This window comes from Lithobates pipiens, unplaced genomic scaffold, assembly GCF_037356315.1.
Source record: "Lithobates pipiens isolate NorthernLeopardFrog02 unplaced genomic scaffold, aLitPip1_a1.2 Scaffold_8, whole genome shotgun sequence".
Taxonomy (NCBI): domain Eukaryota; kingdom Metazoa; phylum Chordata; class Amphibia; order Anura; family Ranidae; genus Lithobates; species Lithobates pipiens.
The window spans coordinates 146,729,139-146,749,519 of NW_027507903.1; the positions used below are offsets into that span (position 1 = coordinate 146,729,139).

The following is a 20,381-nucleotide window of genomic DNA, read 5'->3' on the forward strand; positions in this document are numbered from 1 at the left end:
ACCCCCAGCCAGTAAGCCAGCAACAATAGACCTCCCAGCAACAATAGACCACCATGCAAAAATATATCCCCTCCAGCAACAATAGTTCCCTCAAGCAGTCAGAAACAATAGACCCTCCAGCACATTCCAGCTCCCCTTGCCATTATTACAAAAAATGCCCTGCATAAAGGTATTTAATATACAGATTGGCAGATTCTCACTTTGGAGTGCATCATCCAGAAGCACTAGAGAGAAAATATACACACCCTTTTCTCAGGCATGAGCATACTAATGAGAGTACAACTTTGCAAAATTTTTTTATTCTTTTAACAAATTAAAACATATAGTATATTAGATTAAAAGGTATACACCTAAAATCTTCTTCACATGTGGATATGTTTATTGGTATAGGGTGAACCTGGAATGAAGGGAGAGCTTGGAGAAAAGGGACAACGGGTAACTTTTTCTTCCATTTGCATGTTCTAAATTAATCAAGGTTTGCAGAATGTTAAAACCTGTACCATTTTACTAACATTTGAAGTGATGAAGAGGCATAAAAACACCTGCCATGTTTATTTGAAAATTCAATTCAGTTTATTGCCTTTATAGTCTGAGTTGTTCTTTAGGTTTAACACATGTACAGTATGTTTAGCTAATAAAACAAACAGTGCAAGCAGCAATGACAATGTGCAGAGTGCAGCAACTCGTGACGACAAATCATATTTCAAGTTGAGTCAGACTGGTGGAGATTACATTTTGTAACTATAAATTACATCACTTTGCATATTGATCTTTAACTTATAGCCCAATAAAATATATATATATTTTTCTGAGACAACCACTCAATTGCTGTCACCTATATCAGGCAATGTCTAAATTCATCTTTTAGTCATCTAAAAAAATTGATTTATAATTAGGCACAATGGCCTAGTATATTTTGTTCTCTGTGTTTGCACTTTGCCATGGTTTCAATATGAATAAATCTGACAGTGATCAACAAAGAGGTATAAATCTCAAACAGAAAAGGCATTCTGTATACCAGTTAAATATAAAAGAATGGAAGCTGTTAGAAGCTGGTAATCTGGCCTACTTTGTCTTGCATAAAATGTTCTTCTAGGGTACAACAGGACTGCCTGGCCGTATTGGTGATACAGGACAAAAAGGAGACATGGGACTTCCAGGCAGAGATGTAAGTTGTTTTTTTTCCCTTTTTATTATTGTATGTGACTTGATTGAGCCGTACATATTTTTCACTTATGAGAATAGAGGTTTTTTTTATCAAATAATATAGTAGTTTACACTATTAGTCACCATTAGTTTGCTGGTAAATTTGCATGCATAACTAAAATAAAAGTGATACTGTGCAAATGGCATGTATCAATCAATATAATTAAGCTGCAGCAAATATCATGTATAGGATAAAAATATACATCAGAATCAGTTGTTTATTGATTAGATTTGCATACATCCTTTTAATTATGGTTTACCAATCAGTTTTGTGTCGCTATGTTCACTTATGGTAATGAGCATTGGGTAATAAATAACCTGTTCATGTAAGGTTGAGGCTTCTTTACAGTATAGCTGAGCTTAACTCTTTATGACAACATATGGATTATAACAGTCTGGGTGTGTCTCAGGTGCTACCCAAAGTGGTGTGGCAATTGTAGAAAGATGCTCCTCCACAGGGCCCCCCAATGAGATGCACCGAGCACAGTCAACTGGGTCACCATTGACCTAAAAATTTACTGGGATTTCTTCAGATGAGCTGGAATCTGTTTTTCGGCAAAGGGAGATGAAAACCTTTCTAAAAAGAAAATACATTTGCCATACAGTAAATAGTGAATTTATGAATTTCTCTGAACTCCTCTAATTGTTGTTCAATTTGTCTTTTTACAATAGGGCATCGATGGTAAAAAAGGAAATAAAGGAGATTCTGTAAGTCATGAAATATAGTAAGACACTGTCTGTCAGTATCACTACATAGTTAGTAAGGTTGAATAAAGACACCAGTCCAACCTGAGTGTCTACAATTGTCCCTATCCCTGTACATTGCACACTCACATCTGGCCCTACTCTCCGGGAGCCCACAATCCAAGGTCCCCATTCATATACTAGGGCCAATTTTGGACAGAAGCCAATTGACCTACCTGCATGTCTTTGGAGTGTGGGAGGAAACCAGAGTACCCAGAGGAAACACATGCAGGCAGAGGGAGAACATGCAAATGCCAGGCAGGTAGTGTCATGGTTGGGATTTGAACCAGCAACCCTTTTTACTGCTAGGTGAGAGTGCTAACCACTACACCCCTGTGCCTCCCATTATAGAAGTTTTAAAGGAAAGCTCCTTATGAGAAACAAAAGGAAGCTGTCATTGCCTGTAAATGCTAGCTATCTGGCTGTAATGCTGCCCCTCTTACCTGAATGCCTTGAGTCAGTGACCTAAAACGATTCTATAAAAGAGGATTCCTGTCTGACACTTCAGATCTACATATAGAACTTCTGCTGTGTCAGGGATTCAGGATCAGGATCAGTATAACAGATAAGCAGCCAAAAAACAAAAATGAGAAAAAAATCCACCAAAGCAGACCTAAATTTCAGGTTATTCTTTCGTCCTAGAAGCAACACTGCACATTTACATATGGACATCTTCCTTCATCGCTGTCTGATGTCTTTTCTTCTAGTGAAAAGCAATGACTGTGAACACAATCTTTTAAAATCTATACTCTGGGCAAAAAGTTAAATACACAGATGAAATACTGTAAAGGAATTATGGGAACCGATTTACTTGCCACATGGTTTGCATTTCTGACCATTTATTCATGATATTTGTACAGTTTTATTGTCAGGCAAAGGAGGATAAATGATTTTACTCTGCGGCAGGTAAATGTTATGTGCACTTTAAAACAAAGTATGCTAAAAATGTTTGCCCCTGATCCTGCCCTCGTAGTCTACAGATGCATTTCTACCAGAATCTGATGGCCAAGGGCATTGGGGGCTGTTTACATCCAGCACTGCAGGTACAGTATTCTCTGTCCTGGCCACCCCTGTGCATTACAGCCGCGGAGACTTCTATGGAGCTGTCTCTCTTCATCCCTGAGGCCGGAGGTGAAAAAAGACAATCAAGACAGAAGTCTTCAGGGCTGTAATAGGCAGGTGCATTTAGGACAGATAAGACTTGTGGTGCCAGACTAGAAAAATCCCCCAAACAGTGGCCTTCAGAACTCTGTAAGTATGCATCTGTGAAGTGAGAGGGTGGGATTGGATAGGTAAGGGAAAAGGGGCAAAAAGGAAAAGTGCATATAGTTTGAAAGGATAAGTTCACCTTTGATAACATGTTACACACATATTCGGGGTATGTCATGTAACATTTTATGAATGCACTGGCCCCTGCACCTTCCCGATCCCCTCTGTGCCAGTTAGTGGGGCTTCTTCTCCACTCTCTAGCTGTCAACATTTTTTAAAAAAGTGTGAGTGCGGTGCTCCTCCCACCCGGCTATGTCACTCATTCACAGCACTCTGTGAATGAAAACTATACGGTCTGCCAGCCTTGTAGTTTCAATGAATGACCATGGTGCCGTGGCACTGTGCGCTGTGCTAATTCATTAATTCTTCCTGTCAGCAGATACACGGACAGGTCTGCAGCACACCTGCATGGCATTAGCGATCTGCTGATTGCTAGTGCAATGCTTTACAGGCTCTTACAATAAAAAATATTAAATGCAGATTTTTTACCTGCAAAAAATAGGTGCATTTATTATTTTTTTCTGAAAATGTGAACTTATCCTTTAAAGCCTCCCTGCTCTTTAAGAGGTTTAGGATGCCGCTGCTGCCAAATGGCACCAAGGACCACCCACCAAAAGGCTGCATATTTGCGTGTGGCCAGCGCCAAGAGGTTAAGTGACTCTTATGCCGCGTACACACGATCAATTAATCCACTGGAAAAGTCCGGCCGACTCAAGTCCGCTGGACAATCCGCCCGTGTGTGTGGCTGACTTTTTTTTACCCAAAAGTCCTGCGGACTAAGAAAGTAGTTTTGCGAGTCCGGACAATACGGGCCTGTGTGCTGGTCCACCGTACTCTTGAAATGAACAGACTTTTCCCGCATGGAGGAAAGTCCGCTCATTTTGGGGGTGGCTCCAGGTAGCCGGGACCAGCGAAGGAGGCGTCGCTGGCCCCGTCACCTGTTATGGAGTTAAAGGGGAAGCCCTATGGCGAAAAAATGGCGTGGTGGTCCCCCCTAGGTCCATATCAGACCCTTATCCGAGCACGCAACCCGGCTGGTCAGGAAAGGGGGTGGGGACGAGCGAGCGCCCCCCCCTCCTGAGCCGTACCAGGCTGCGCGCCCTCAACATGGGGGGGTGCTTTGGCCGCGCGGCCCCCCCACCCCAAAGCGCCTTGTCCCCATGTTGATGAGGACAAGGGCCTCTTCCCGACAACCCTGGCCGTTGGTTGTCGGGGTCTGCGGGTGGGGGGCTTATCGGAATCCGGGAGCCCCCTTTAATAAGGGGGCCCCTGGATACCGGCCCACCACCCTATGTGAATGAGTATGGGGTACAATGTACCCCTACCCATTCACCTGTGAAAAAAAATGTAAAAAAAAACAACACACAAGGGTTAAAATAGTTTATTGCACAGCTCCGGGGGTCTTCTTCAGTCTTTGGGGGTCTTCTCGCCGGCTCCTCCTCTATCTTCTGCTAGCTCTTTTTACTAGCAGAGGAGCCCGGCTTTCTTCTTCGTCGCTGCCGCCCTCTTTCTTTTGTCCCCCTCTTCGGTTCTTCTTGCAGGGCCTCCGTGCCTTCTCCTAGCTCTTTTACAAGCGGTGGCCCTGTCTTCTGTCGCCGCTGCCGCCGTCTTCTTTTCTTCTCTTCTTGGGCTGTTGCCTCGTCACTGTCTCTGGCCACAATGACAGGCACGCGGTCTGCAGCGACTTATATAGGGACATCGCCGGATGATGTCCCCGCCCATTATGATGTCACAGTCCCAGCATCATGATTGTCAAAAACTGTCTCTGTATTTTGTGTTTTTTTTTTTACACTTTTTTTGTGAATGAGTAGGGGTACAATGTACCCCTACTCATTCACATAGGGGGCAGGATGCAAGAGCCCCTTGTTAAAGGGGGCCTCCAGATTCCAATAAACCTGTCTGCAGATCCCCACAACCACTGGCAAGGGTCCCCCCCCTTGCTTTTTTTTTTCTCAATTCACATTCAAAACTGATGACATGTGAGATTCAGAAGCATTCCCTTAGAAGTTGATGAGCCTGGAATTCGCATCTGACCTGCAACGCACAGGACTTTCACTTTGCACTGACTTTGCACTGCTGCTGCACCACAGATATTTGAACCAGCTCCATAAAAAGCCGGTTTGGTTCACATGTCATGCTAAACCGATAGGATTTAAAATGCACCTAATTCACATACAGTATATGTGATTAGAACCTTACACAGATTTAGGTTAATTCATTTTGTGACCACTCTCACCACAACAGAAAGAGATAGGAAATCTAAAAACTGTGCAGTTATCATTGGAACATGAACAGAAGGCTAATCTTCCAATAAGGTAACCTATTATGGTGGCAACTGTCTTAGATAAAAATCCAGTTATTTCCTGGACATTCTGGATAAAAAGTGAGAAGCAATCTCCACAAAAAAAAAAAAAAAAACAGACAGCAATAGCATACTGACAGTTGTTTTACCCACCCCCTGCTGTATCCAAACAAAAAAAAGTTTGAGCTTTAGATATATTTTAATAGCATCACTGGCTTTTTCTTTCACTTATAGTATAGAGTTGCTCTTTAATTATTAAAAAAATAAATAAATAAAATGTTAGTTTAAAAATAATTTTTAGAGCTATTATTTGGTTTGTTGTTGAAATAATCTCTATTTAAAGTGTTAAAGTTACTTTAACTTAACTTTTTCAGGGCCAACCAGGACCCCCAGGAAGTTCAGTAAGCAGTAATCTCACTTTCTTTATTTAAGCTGTTTTAACATGGTAGGCATTTTTGGCAACATTTTATTTTGTTTTTGCAGATTACATCAATCGACAAGAGCCTGCTTGCCAAAGGAGAAAAGGCAAGTGTTTTTCTCCTTTAGTCCCTTTCTTGACTAAATGGTTGACTTAAAGAGAAGTTTCCATAAAAAAACAATTTAAAAGTCAGCAGCTACAAATACTGCAGCTGCTGACTTTTAATAATCGGGAAACACTTACCTGTCTCAGGGTCCAGCGATGCGGGGGAATGAAGCCCCGCTCGTCCCCCCTCCTCTCGGCGGCGCCGGTATTGCAACTGTGGGCACCTGGCTGTGGCTTCACAGCCGGGCACCCACCGTGCGCTGTGATTGGTAGCACAGTCATCTGGGACCTGTCATGTGTCCCAGATGACTGACAGGAGGGAGGGGGCAGAGCTGAGCCCTTCCTGTGCTGAAGGGAAGTGATGTCACCAGTCCAGGCACTGAAGGAGGCAGACTACGAGGGACCCCCTAGCAACAGGCATTTAGAGGTAAGTTAAAAAAAAATGTTTTTCAAATTTTAGTTTTTTCTTTTTTTAAAGAATTTAAAGTGTGGAACACCACTTTAATGTAACAAGGACTTTTGTAATTTGCTATTTAGGGAGATCCTGGAGTAGCAGGCGATTCAGGGGAGAGGGGTCCTAAAGGTGACAAGGGAGACCCTGGACCACCAGGACTGATAGTAAGGAACTAATATTGTATAATAATAATAATTCTTATGTTCATCATGCCAAATTTGATATCTGTCTTGTATTAAAAATATTGTAACTGGCACACCTTGTAGAGGATAGTTCTTTTAAGCCAATCTAGGAGACTCCATTTCCCTTATTTGCTTTTCAGTTATTAGTTAAGCAGTGCTAATCTTGTGTTGAGTATTTTTTCTGTCTTACTGAAAAGATGTCTTAGATCTAAGATAGGGATGTCAAACTCAATTTTGGGAAGAAGCTGGGGGCCGAGGTTCAGAAGAAGTGCAAGGGCCACATGAAATTGCCTGCAGGACTGGATTGGGCCCACGGGCCTTGTGTTTGACACATATGCTTTACGATATCTGCAAAATAAAAACTAAAATGCATAGTATAGGAGGCGTGACAAAGATGGCAACTGGGATGGATGTCTAATAGAGGAGCTCTGCTGCCATGAGGGGAACTTTCATCCTGATTCCCTGCCTTATCTCCCCGTTGACCTGGGTCTTTGTCCCATTTTAGTACGATGATGAGGAGCAGACAGCAATCTGAGCCTTGCCACCAAAGAGAACCAACAATCAACTCTGGAGCGGCGGGAAAGCACACCACAGACACTGCCAATATGGCGACACAGACAGAGGATACATATCTGCCTCTCAAACTAGCAAACTAACCCTCAATAACAAAATTGATTCCCTGCAAATTGGACTCTCGAGCAAGATAAGATTGGCCATCATAGTAACGAGAACTGAGTGCCATACAGGGGATTCCACTCTACTCTCCTCTATACACTACAAACCAAGGTAAAATCATTCGAATCCGGAGCTGAGGATGCAGAAAACTGCAATTAACATAATAACCTTAAGATTCTGGGGTTGCCAGAGGGAACAGAAGAGCTGGAGCATAAAGATTTACAGAGCACCTGCTACGAACTATATTCCCATAGGCCTCATTTTCTTCCTTCTCAGTGGAGAATGCCCACAGGATGCCATCAAATCATGAACCTCCTGGGACAGCACCACATACATTTATTCTCTGATTGTTAAAATTTTGTGATTGAGATTTGGTCCCACGTTAAGTCCATAAGTTGGATACAGTATTCTATGAGGCTGTTAAACTTATGATTTTTTTGGACTTTACGATGGATACCCAAAAACCCTGCAAACCCTTTGACCATGTGAAGCAATACCTCTGGAACAAAGGTATTCAGTACAGTATGCTGTTTCTTGCCTGCTTGCCTTTACAGGATGGAGAAACTACCTTATACTTTCTACGGTTAACTTTGAGTAGAACTGCCTAGGAACCCAGTGGATTCCCTAATTTGTTTGAAACTAGTCAAGATGGATGTTCACATGGATCCATTTACATTATGTGTGTCAGGGCTGGACTCAGCCCTTCCTTCTCTGAGCTGAACACTCAGCTGTCGACTAATTTCCAGCTCCTATCTCTCCACAGCTACTCAGCTGTTGATGATATCCTGCTCGTCAGTCCTGCCTAGTTAAGCCGTCCAGCCCAGAGGATCTCTGCCTTTGCCTTAGTCAACATCACAGAGACGCTCTCCTGCATTCCTGTTAAAAGTCTTGGCTGACCTCCCTTCTGGCTCCAGAGCCTGCTTGCTGTTTTACTGCGTCCATTTCCGGCTCCCTGACGTTTGGCTTGTCTGACCATCCGTGCTGGTTCCTGAACTCTGGCTATGTTTTGACCACGTTTTTTCTATTTACTTTTATTATTTAACAAGTGTGATTTAACTATACTTCTGTCTCGTCTGATTTCATGATTTCTGACACTGTGGGAATAGTGTTTACTACTACTGAGTTGGCTAGTGGGTCCCAACAGCTTTGTGCTTCCTCCAGCTGATGGATTTAATCGGGTGAATTGTTCTTGCAAATATGGTCCCTCCTAGTTACATTTATAAATTTGAGTTTACTGATTCTACTGTGGAGATTTCTGGGCTTTGGTCCTATCAACCCCATATCTGAATTTTGCAGGAAACACACCTAACAGGGAATAGGGTAATCAGTCTCAAAATCCTTGGGTGGGCCATTGTTATCATGCTTGAGATGTGAGTATACTAGTCCACAAGGTCTTACCATTCATGCTCCTAAATCTAGATATGGACCTAGAAGACAAATAAATCTTGATTCATGCAGGTATTGACAATTTGCCAATAGCACTGGTGGGACTGTATTTTCCGCCACTGGCAAATGTCTCTTTTCTAACCATCCTGACACCTGCTTGCATAATACCCTATGAACAATATCATTCTTTCAGAAAATTTTAATATGGCTCTATGTCCGCATCTAGACAGATTTGCCCCTGATGCTAACATGGGCTCCCCCCTTATCCAAATGGGCAAATTTTTGGGGGTTCACAGATGCCTGGAGGTGGAAGCATCTGCAGCTGAAATGTTATACATGTCACTTGGTTACCCATGCTACCTTGTCTAGCATCAACCTTATTTATGTCAGCAACCCTGTCTTGGCTAAGGTACAAGAGGTGTCTATACTTCCTCAAAGACTTTCAGATCATGCCCCCATGTTGATACATACAGTATACAGACCACAGTAGTCCCTATTTATAAATTCTGGAGGCTGTCACGCTGTTAGATTTCTGATGACCACATTGAGCCTGTGATGGCCACGGCTATACAGGACTATTGTGTGGTTAATCAAAACACAGCTGAACCTGCAGTTGTCTGGGTTACATTTAAAGCATAAATCTGTGGCCATTATCAACTGACTATTGGTACAATCCCCTGTGCTTGAAAGTGAGGCCAAAGTGGTAGTTGTCTATAATCTCATCCTGGCTTACCTGGATATGCCATACCTTTCTGCCCTCATAAGACTGGGGAAGTCTTAAGATCACTGGAAACACAACGCAAAAACACATATGGCATAACGGATAAAATTACAGAAGTTTAGCAGGCTGATGCATTTCAAGGACTTGCCTCTTCCTCAGAGCTGAAGGAAGAGGCAAGTCAACAAAACACATTAGACTGCTGATCTTCTGCAATTTGATCCATTATGCCATATGTTGTATTGTGGACCTGAAGCTAGTGGGGTTTTTTTTATGCAGAGCTGTGACACATTTGTCAATTTGTGAGTATAATACTTACTCTTTTAAATATTTTAAATATTATTGTTAAGGATAATGCACTAGGCCTGCAACACATTTGTCAATTTGCGAGTATAATACTTACCCTTAAACATTAAAGATTATTGTTGAGGATAACACACTAGGCCTGTGTGCCCTCTGTTTTATTTTGTGTATCCAAATATATCTTGAGGTTGAAGCTAAGGCTAATAAGTTGGAAGCTTACTATTCTGATAATGGAGATGTGGGAGTATTTATAAATATGCAAGTGGCTTACCTTGAGGTGATGCTCCTATGAGTAAGGCTTCATGCACACGAGACGCAGATGCAAACTCTGCTGGACACATGTTTTTAAAAGCTGAAACCGGCGTTTAAAAACGCGCGTTTTGCCGCGATTTTTACTGCATTTTAGCGGCGTTTTACCGCGTTTTACCGCGTTTGCGTCTAGAAGCGTTTAGTTAGGCTAACATCATAGACCCTCCCCAGCTCAAAAAACAGTATTATTAACTATTTCAGCAATTTTGTGAGACCAGAGTGAGTAGCAGCAGCTGTGAGAGCTGCAGTGTACTTGTATTTAGCGTGTCACTTGCCACGGCACCTGCCACAAGTTGTGGATTGTCCACTTGCCACGTGACTTGCCACATCACCTGCCACAAGTTGTGGATTGTCCAACTGCCACGTCACCTGCCACAAGTTGTGGATTGTCCACTTGCCACGTGACTTGCCACATCACCTGCCACGTCACTTGCCACGTCACCTGCCACAAGTTTTGGATTGTCCACTTGCCACGTCACTTGCCACAAGTTGGGGATTGTCCACTTGCCACATCACCTGCCACAAGTTGTGGATTGTCCACTTGCCACGTCACTTGCCACATCACCTGTCCCGTCACTTGCCACGAGATGTGGATTGTCAACTTTCCACGTCACCTGCCATGCCACCTGCCACAAGTTGTGGATTGTCCACTTGCCACGTCACCAGCCACATCACCTGCCACAAGTTGTGGATTGTCCACTTGCCACGTGACTTGCCACATCACCTGCCACGTCTCTTGCCACATCACCTGCCACAAGTTGTGGATTGTCTACTTGCCACGTCACCTGCCACCTCACTTGCCACGTCACCTGCCACAAGTTTTGGATTGTCCACTTGCCACGTCACCTGCCACAAGTTGGGGTTTGTCCACTTGCCACATCACCTGCCACGTCACTTGCCACATCACCTGCCACAAGTTGTGGATTGTCCACTTGCCACGTCACTAGCCAAAAGATGTGGATTGTCCACTTTCCATGTCACCTGCCATGCCACCTGCCACAAGTTGTGGATTGTCCACTTGCCATGTCACCAGCCACATCCCCTGCCACAAGTTGTGGATTTCCACTTGCCACGTGACTTGTCACATCACCTGCCACGTCACTTGCCACGTCACCTGTCACAAGTTGTGGATTGTCCACTTGCCACGTCACTTGCCACGTCAGCTGCCACGTCACTTGCCACAAGATGTGGATTGTCCATTTGTCACATCACCTGCCACGTCACCTGCCACAAGATGTGGTTTGTCCACTTTCCATGTCACCTGCCATGCCACCTGCCACAAGTTGTGGATTGTCCACTTGCTACGTCACTTGCCACATCACCTGCCACGTCACTTGCCACAAGATGTGGATTGTCCACTTTCCATGTCACCTGCCATGCCACCTGCCACAAGTTGTGGATTGTCCACTTGCCACGTCACCAGCCACATCACCTGCCACAAGTTGTGGATTGTCCACTTGCCACATCACTTTCCACGTCACCTGCCACAAGTTGTGGATTGTCCACTTGCCACGTCACCAGACACATCACCTGCCACAAGTTGTGGATTGTCCACTTGCCACATCACTTTCCAAGTCACCTGCCACAAGTTGTGGATTGTCCACTTGCCACGTCACCAGCCACATCACCTGCCACAAGTTGTGGATTGTCCACTTGCCACGTCACCAGCCACATCACCTGCCACAAGTTGTGGATTGTCCACTTGCCACATCACTTTCCATGTCACCTGCCACTTCACCTGCCACAAGTTGTGGATTGTCCACTTGCCACGTCACCAGCCACATCACCTGCCACAAGTTGTGGATTGTCCACTTGCCACATCACTTTCCAAGTCACCTGCCACAAGTTGTGGATTGTCCACTTGCCACGTCACCAGCCACATCACCTGCCATAAGTTGTGGATTGTCCACTTGCCACGTCACCTGCCACAAGTGGATTGTCCACTTGCCACATCACTTGCCACATCACCTGCCACAAGTTGTGGATTGTCCACTTGCCACATCACTTTCCACGTCACCTGCCACAAGTTGTGGATTGTTCACTTGCCACGTCACTTGCCACGTCCCCTGCCACGTCACCTGCCACAAGTGGATTGTCCACTTGCCACATCACTTGCCACATCACCTGCCACAAGTTGGGAATTGTCCACTTGCCACGTCACTTGCCACATCACCTGACACAAGTTGTGGATTGTCCACTTGCCACGTCCCCTGCCACAAGTGGATTGTCCACTTGCCACGTCACTTGCCACGTCCCCTGCCACAAGTGGATTGTCCACTTGCCATGTCACCTGCCACAAGTTATGGATTGTCCACTTGCCACGTCACATGCCAGTCACCTGCCACAAGTTGTGGATTTTCCACTTGCCACGTCACCTGCCAGGTCACTTGCCGCATCACCTGCCAGGTCACTTGCCACGTCACCTGCCACAAGTTGTGGATTGTCCACTTTCCACGTCACTTGCCACTTCACCTGCCACGTCACTTGCCACAAGTTGTGGATTGTCCACTTGCCACATCACTTGCCACCTCACTTGCCACAAGTTGTGGATTGTCCACTTGCTACGTTACTTGCCACCTGCCATGTCACTTGCCACAAGTTGTGGATTGTCCACTTGCAATTGCAATTGTTTAAAATATTTTTCTAATGGTTTTTCATCATTTGCAATCATTTTTGAGATTTTTAATGTAAAAAAAAAAGGTCACCTTTTAAAACGCTTATAAACGAAAACGCGGCAAAACGCGGTAGCAGCGTTTTGCCGCGTTTTACCGCGTTTTGCCGCGTTTTGCGTCTGAAGCGTGAAAACTTTTGCGTCTGAACCCATTTTTTTGCTTCTGGAAAAACGAGGTTAAACGCAACTGCATAAAACCAGCAAAAAACGAGACTGTGTGCATGGACACATAGGATAACATTGAATGAGTTCACAAGCAGTTGAAAAAAGTGTCCAACTGCCTCTGAACGCGCGTTTAACTGCGTCTCGTGTGCATGAGGCCTTACAGCTGTCAAAAAGAAACTGCTATACCAATTCCAGTGGATCTTTGATCAGGGAGAGAGGACAGGTAGGCTGCTGGCATGGCTATCCAAAGAACAAACTACCTTGGCGCACATAGCAAATTTCAGGGTGATTGTTAACAGACCCAGTGGCCATAAATTCTAATTTTGCTGTCTACTACACATTACTGTATTCCTCTGGAACTAATCATCACCCTGAAGGCCTGGGCTCTTTTCTAGACTGTATTAAGTTCCCTGTTTTATTGGCACATTCCCTCCAACTGCTTGAAACTCCTCTCACCCTGAAAGAGATTCAAGGGTTATAAGCGATTTCCAGGCTGGGAAAACTCCTGGGCATGATGCATTGCCTGCTGAGTTCTTTAAAACTTATGGGGAACTCCTGGAGGGTAAGCTACATGAGGTTCTAACTTCTGCCCTAGATGCCTCCATAGTCATGAAGCCTGGTAAGGATCCAGAACATTGCTCTTACTACAGGCCCATTTCGCTTTTAAATGTAGATGCTAAGGTACTTACGAAAGTGTTAGCCTTCCACTTTAACAAGGTCATTCTCTCCCTGATCCCCAGGGATCAAACTGGCTTCATGACAGGAAGAGACATGGATAATAACCTGCACAGATTATATACCAATATTGCTCATTCTAGTGGCTCATAGACTGCAAGGGTGGTGGCTTTTCTTCATGCTGAGAAGGCTTTTGACTTGGAGGAATGCAAATACTTATGGATGGTTTTGCTGAAATCCGAGTTTGGACTTAATTTAATTTCCTGGGAACATTTCCTCTATTCTGCTCCCACTTCCAGAGTTTGAACTAATGACATACTGTTCACACTCTTCCCACTCCACCAAGGTATGAAGCAGTGATGCCTCCTCTAACTGGGCCTTTTTGTCTTGGCAATTGAACCCCTGGCATTGTTGTTGCATTCTTCCCATATGACGCAAGGTGTCTTGGTGGGACCTTCTATCCCTCTATTCAGGTGACACTTTGTTATAGCCGAATGATGCACAAATGTTTCTTACTGAAGCTCTGGAGATTATTGACACATTTGGCTACTATTTGGGTATCAAACTCAATTGTAATAAATCGGTGTCGTTTACCCTATTCCAGTCAGTGCCTCCTCCAAACATGCCTGCTATGCTTACTTGGGTCTTCTGCTTCAAATAATTAGGAATCTGCATACAGAAAGACCTGCTGAGTTACCTGGCTGATAATGGGGTTTATTTACTAAAACTGAAGTGTGCAAAATCTGGTGCAGCTCTGCATGGTAGCCAATTAGCTTCTAACTTCAACTTGTTCAATTAGGCTTTGACAAAAAAAACTGAAAACCTGGAAACTGGTTGGTTATTATGCAGACCTGCACCAGATTTTGCACTCTCCAGTTTTAGTAAATCAACCCCAATGTCTATCCAATCCTTCAACAACTAGACATTACCATTGACTTGTTGGGCAGTGTCAACCTCAATAGAATGTCCTACCTTGTCTTTAGACATACTCTGGTAACTATACTTAATGCCTTTCCTTCAACTCTATTATAGAACCACCCACAGAGTAGACAAGTCTAACCTACAACTCCCTCTTTCTTTGGGAGGGTTGGCTCTCCTCTGTTTTAAAAATTATTACTGGGAGATGATATTTCTCAGTTAAATGGTGGTTTGCCCAAGTTAATAATAACCAAGGTTTGCCCAAGTTAATACTAACCCAGCAGTGAATTTTGAGGGGGCGCTCCTGGACTCTTACTTGGAGCTTAGTAATTTGTTGTTTAGGTGACTCCGCTTCAACCCGAACATCACTACCTCTGTGAAAACTACTGTACTGTTGTGGCAACAGGTAAACCACATACTATCTCTCCCCACACCCCGCTGTGGGCTAATCGCTCCCTATCACAACTAGATTTCATATAAAATCTCTGCAGCAGATATTCTCAAAGATTGTCTCCTCTCTTTTGATGAAGTGGGACGTAATTTCCAGCTACCTACCTGAGTGGATGTTCTTTAGGTTCTTACAGTTTAGCATGCTGTTCAAGCTCAATTTCCTGGCCCTATAAAACTGGCTTCTCACTTGGGGACTCCCCATTTCACATAGTATAGGAAAAATACTTTCCTCATTGTACCTTAGGATTACGAGTAAAGGCACCTCCCATGTTACTCAGTTATTTCATGTGGAAGAGAGATATCCTGAGTTTGATAGACAAAGATTGAGAAGAAGGGGTGCAGCAATACCTTCCCCTCGTGATTTCAGCCAGAGAAAGATTTATTCAGCTTAAATTCCTACATAGGGCATGTTTTGCCCCCCAGAGATTATCAGCTGTACTGCTGAAGACCACTGTCCTAAATGCCTTCAGTAAGTCAGTCATTTTATAAACACAGTTTGGTTCTGTGCTTATTTAACAATTTTGAATGGTAGTGGTTTCTGTTATTAAAGGTAAGTCTGCTTTTGAGGGGTAAAAAATAGCAAATAAAAAAAAATACTATACCATATACAATTCCTACACAATTCATGTTGTAATTGAATGTTATTAAAAATTATCTTTCTTTTTTCAATCTGCAGTGCTGCAATTATCTGTAAAATACAATGTAATATGGCAACCGGGAGGCATTCTGTACACTCCAGAAGGGAATGTTTTTTCTCAACAAAAGTGCAGTTAATTTTTAAAAGCAATCAGTTGCTATGGACCAATCACTTCTATTTGGTATTACTGATAACGTTGCAACAACTCTCCATAAGCAGTTGTTCTTATTCTATACAGTGTTCTGTGCACAGAAAACTATCTTATCTAAATGGAAACCTCCAACTCTCTCTGCCTGGTCCATGGTAGATACAATTCTACCCCTTTATAAGCTTTCATATATGAGATGAAATAGCCCCAAGACGTTTGATCAAATCTGGATGGCTTAGGTGGAAGCTAGAGACCTTACCCTCTAAATTGTTCTAGAAGTAACTCCTTTCTCTGGAGTGCCATGGTTGTCTTTTTCCCTCTTTTTATGTTCTTGTTTTACCCTTTTTGGTCCCTTCCCTTCTCTTTCCCTCCCACCCTTCTCTTACCCTCTCTATCCTTCTCATACCACCCCCCTTTTTTTTTCTTCCTCCCCTTTTTTCTTTCTTTCCCCCGCCCCCCCATATATTGCCCATGGTTCTGAGCATCAGAATTGAGACCATACACGACATGATTGTGTTTATCACATGCCATTACTGTATATGCCTAACTTTTACTGGCTATCGTTTACTGTGTGTCCCTGACAGTTGCTATACAGTTTATAACCCATAATGTATAAAATGCTGTATACTTGACTGAGCTCAATGCTATCTTTATGGCTTCCCTGACGTTCTCTTTGTATATCATTACATGCATTTCAATAAAATTACATCTGTTAAAAAATGCATTCTATTAAGGCAGTATCTTAACTTGTCTCTTTTTAAAGGGTCCAGAGGGTCGCCCAGGACCTCCAGGCAGTGCTGTGGTAAGCTTCATTAGTTAAAACGTTACATTAAGCAGACTGAAATTTATAGATACAAACTACAATAGATATCAAAATTTAAACGTAGAAAATAAATCAAGGTCATGGTTTTTATTCTAAAATGTGTGTCTGGGTAAAAAATCTGCACATTTTCATGTATCGTCTCTTTAACCACCTCAATACAGGGCGCTGTCACACTTTGAATGACAATTGCACTGATAGGTGGCACTGGTATGTGGCACTGATGAGCACTGATAGGCAGCACTGATGGGTGACACTGGTGGGCACTGGGCACAGATAGGCAGCACTGGTGGGCACAGATAGGCAGCATGGATAGGCAGCACTGATGGGCATTGATGGATGGCATTGATGGGCAGCAGTGATAAGCAGTGATGGGTAGCAGTGATGGGCAACAGTGATGGGGATTGATGGGCAGCACTGATAGCCAGCACTGACTGGTATCACTAATGGCCACTAATTGCTAGCACTTGTGGGCATTGATTGCTGGCACTTGTGGGCACAGATTGCTGGCAATTGTAGACACTGGTTGGCACTGATTGCTGGCAGTGGTGGGCAATCATTGCTGGCACTCGTGGGCACTCAATTGTAATCAGGGCACTGATCATCAGTGCCCTGATTACATACCTAGCTGTCCCCCTGTGAGGAGATGCTGCTGATCGGCTCTCCTCTCCTCACACTCTGTCAGTGTGAGGCGTGGAGCGCCAATTACCGGCATCTCCTTGTTTACATGTGACTGGCTGTGATTGGACACAGCCAATCACATGGTTAAATAGCCGCGGCCCTGGCTCTTTACACAGATCAGGGTTGTGCCGTGTCCTAGCAATACGGCGCAGCCATGATTGCCATGCTGCACAGCCCCGGGGAGCGCGAGAGCAGTCGTTCTTGGAGGCCATCATATGACGTCCATCCAGAATAAGAGCCGCACCGCCCAGCTGTCATTTGACAGTGAGTGGGCGGCAACTGGTTAAAATGTTGCCAACAAGTCTGTAGTTTGTTGACAACGCTGGCTCTGCTGCACTGAAATGACAAACAGTGTTGTCAGACCTTGCTGAGTTTGTCTTTGTTGGACTACAGAACACTAATGCTTGGCATAAACTGCTAGATTTTTCTTCTTTTTTCAGACAGCAGCCTAAAAAAAAGCAAAAAACAAACAGAAACTGATTCCTCAATCCATACATATTGTAGTGTGACAGTGGGAATCCCCACTGTCAGAATAAACTGTTCTCCATGACTAAGCTCTCTGGGGAAGCCGAGTGAAACGTGTAGGGGGATGGCCTGGTTGGAGTCCAGGCTGAGGTTGCTACACCATTCACCTCTCTAGGACATCTTAGATGTGTGACTTCCAGGGGCTAAGCCTTTTTCTAAAAACCTTGCAGGAGTCAGGACAGGTTCCATTCCCTGTCATCTCTCCAACAGCAACTACGGATGTACCATTCACATACCCCCTCTCTACTGAGCCTGAGTGACACACACACCCTTTCCAAGTCACAGAATAAACTGATCAGTGCCCCCAGCCTATTGGCTGGATCACAATTCATCTGGTCCCTGCCTTACTGCTCTCTTTTAATCTGAACTACTGTCATCTTAATTAAGTCTTACCTTATTTTCAGCCAAGATGTAGCAATGCTTCCACCATCTTAAAATACTCTGAATTGTCTGCCGCCGTTCTTCTACATAATATGCTTATATGTAATCTTCAAATCTTCAGCTCTTTTCTGTACCCCTTTCATTTCATGTCCAAATAAATTACAGCAACATTAAAGAGCTCTATAGTCCCACATATCTCCCAACTGTCCCTCATTTGGAGAGACTGTCCCTTTTTTTCTCTTTAGTCAACTGTATGCAAAAACAGCTCATCTAGGAACATCTACTCCTTGCCACTCAAAGCTGTCTCCTAACAGCACACCAATATAGCTAAAACACCAGTATATTTACTGCTGCTAGGAGATGTTTGTAGTAGTTGAGCCATGCTAGCAGGGGCAGTCAAGCAGAAGATGAAGATGCAGTGTTGAGGAGGATGTCAGGAGGAGTGAACCGGGTGGTGATAAAGAGTCAGTCGGGTGGACTGGTGTAGAGAGGCAGCCAGAAGGGCTGAAGAATGGGGCAGCTGCAGCCAGGTGGGTTGGCAGTGCCTGAAGAGGTGGTGCTCGGATCAATGGCCACAGAGAAGAAGTTACATGTTGTTTCACTACATCTAAGCTACACTTAAGGGGCTGCGAGTTCCTGCCTGTTAAGGGCTGTTGCTGGTCTGATAAGGTGTCTGTCAGATCCCTTAACAGTAATTCAGCAGAAGGTGACAAGTGTGTGCAGGAGGAAAGTAAAGAAGAAACTGTATATAGATGTATATAGGAAGTTGTCCCTGAAGTTTGCTGAATGTAAAGTGGGCATCCCACAATCTCCCATCCCTATCCAAATTATTAACCCCCTAATAAATATAATAAATAACAAAAAAAGCTACAGACTGTTCTCTGTGTGCCTGTGAAGATTCTGTGTGCCTGCAGGCGTGGGATATCCCTTTCATCTGCAGCTCTTAAGTGGGATGTGCTACAGATGAATTTGAATTTTCTCAATATATATTGCTTTACATAACCTGAGTGGTAACTTGACCACCTGCCCACAATCCCTCTTACTACTGTGACCTAAAATAAAATAGACACTCATTTGATCCTGCCCACTGTATTGGAGGGATATCACAAGTATATGATGAGTATATAATGAGAAAGGAAGTTCTTCCGGCTCCCCCCCACCAAACATGAAACATCCCCATTTTGAGGTGTCTGTCCTTGGGAAACAGGCTTCCCCAGGAGTCTGGTAGCTCAAAGTAAACTTTCTGTACACAGACATAAAACCAAAATTGGCAATGCGCAAGCAGTTGCTTTTGTGTGCACAGCAATCTGGAGTGATGTGTTGCTCTTTTGGTCGGATGCTTGTGCAGTGCAGTTGTTACTCTACGCTGTTAGTGGCTCAGGGGCAGTGCTGGTGAATGCCCACAATTGTGTTTTAGTTTGAGTAGCAAATACTGTATAGTGGAGAAGAAGGTCTTTTAATGTGGCTTTGACAGCAATGTTTCAAATGCACAAATTATTTAAAGCTCAAAGCTTCATTCAGATGGATGTTGACACCTGTTTTGCATGCAGGCTGCATTTGGAATTGTGCTTGCATCAGCCCCGAGCTGCACGCAGGCAACCTATAAAAATGGATGCAGATGGAGTGTGTGCATGGACAAAATTTGACATGCATGTGGGAGCATGGATCTGAATGCAGGCAGTGTGTGTTTGGATCCATGCACCCGCTTTTGCAGGAATGTAAAATTTTTACATGTGACTGTATCCAGCTGTGTCTGTTCAGCTGCTGTGTCTGCATCCACCTCTATAGCTGACTGCATGCAGCTCTGGGCAGCTGCAGTGCATGTGCAATAAAGAGTCCTACACACAGAACTGGTGTCAATCTGAATGACCAGTCTGAGAAAGCCCGAAGGGGTAATATGCGTGAGGCAGGTGGGACCTGTGTAACAACATCACGCTGGGCGGGAACGGGTGCAATCTTGCCGAGCTGAGATATCTACACTGTATATATACAAGCTGTGAATAGACACTTGTATGTGTCTCTGCTATTCCTTTTTATTATTTTATTAAAAAATCACTGGCAATACTACACTATTGGATCTTCTTTGCATATATCTCTTCAAGCCTTTTTATGCAAGAGCTTCAGAATATGGAGATGTGACCTTGATGCTGCTGACCTGTTGCCTATGTGATTAAAGCTCCTTTGACCACCTTGATTATTTTAAGGTGCCCATTGCATCAGCTGAAGAGACACCTGATTG

General features: G+C 43.9%; 1 protein-coding gene across 1 annotated transcript in view; it reads left to right on the plus strand.

Annotated features, from left to right (window-relative positions):
* The window catches only part of LOC143960916 (uncharacterized), a 614,677-nt gene that overhangs the window by 265,622 nt on the left and 328,674 nt on the right, over window positions 1-20,381 (plus strand). The window contains exons 52-58 of the mRNA XM_077469935.1: window positions 391-435; window positions 1,097-1,168; window positions 1,879-1,914; window positions 5,896-5,922; window positions 6,005-6,046; window positions 6,582-6,662; window positions 16,499-16,537. Of these exons, the coding sequence (XP_077326061.1) occupies window positions 391-435; window positions 1,097-1,168; window positions 1,879-1,914; window positions 5,896-5,922; window positions 6,005-6,046; window positions 6,582-6,662; window positions 16,499-16,537 (342 nt within the window). The remainder of the gene's footprint in view (window positions 1-390; window positions 436-1,096; window positions 1,169-1,878; window positions 1,915-5,895; window positions 5,923-6,004; window positions 6,047-6,581; window positions 6,663-16,498; window positions 16,538-20,381) is intronic.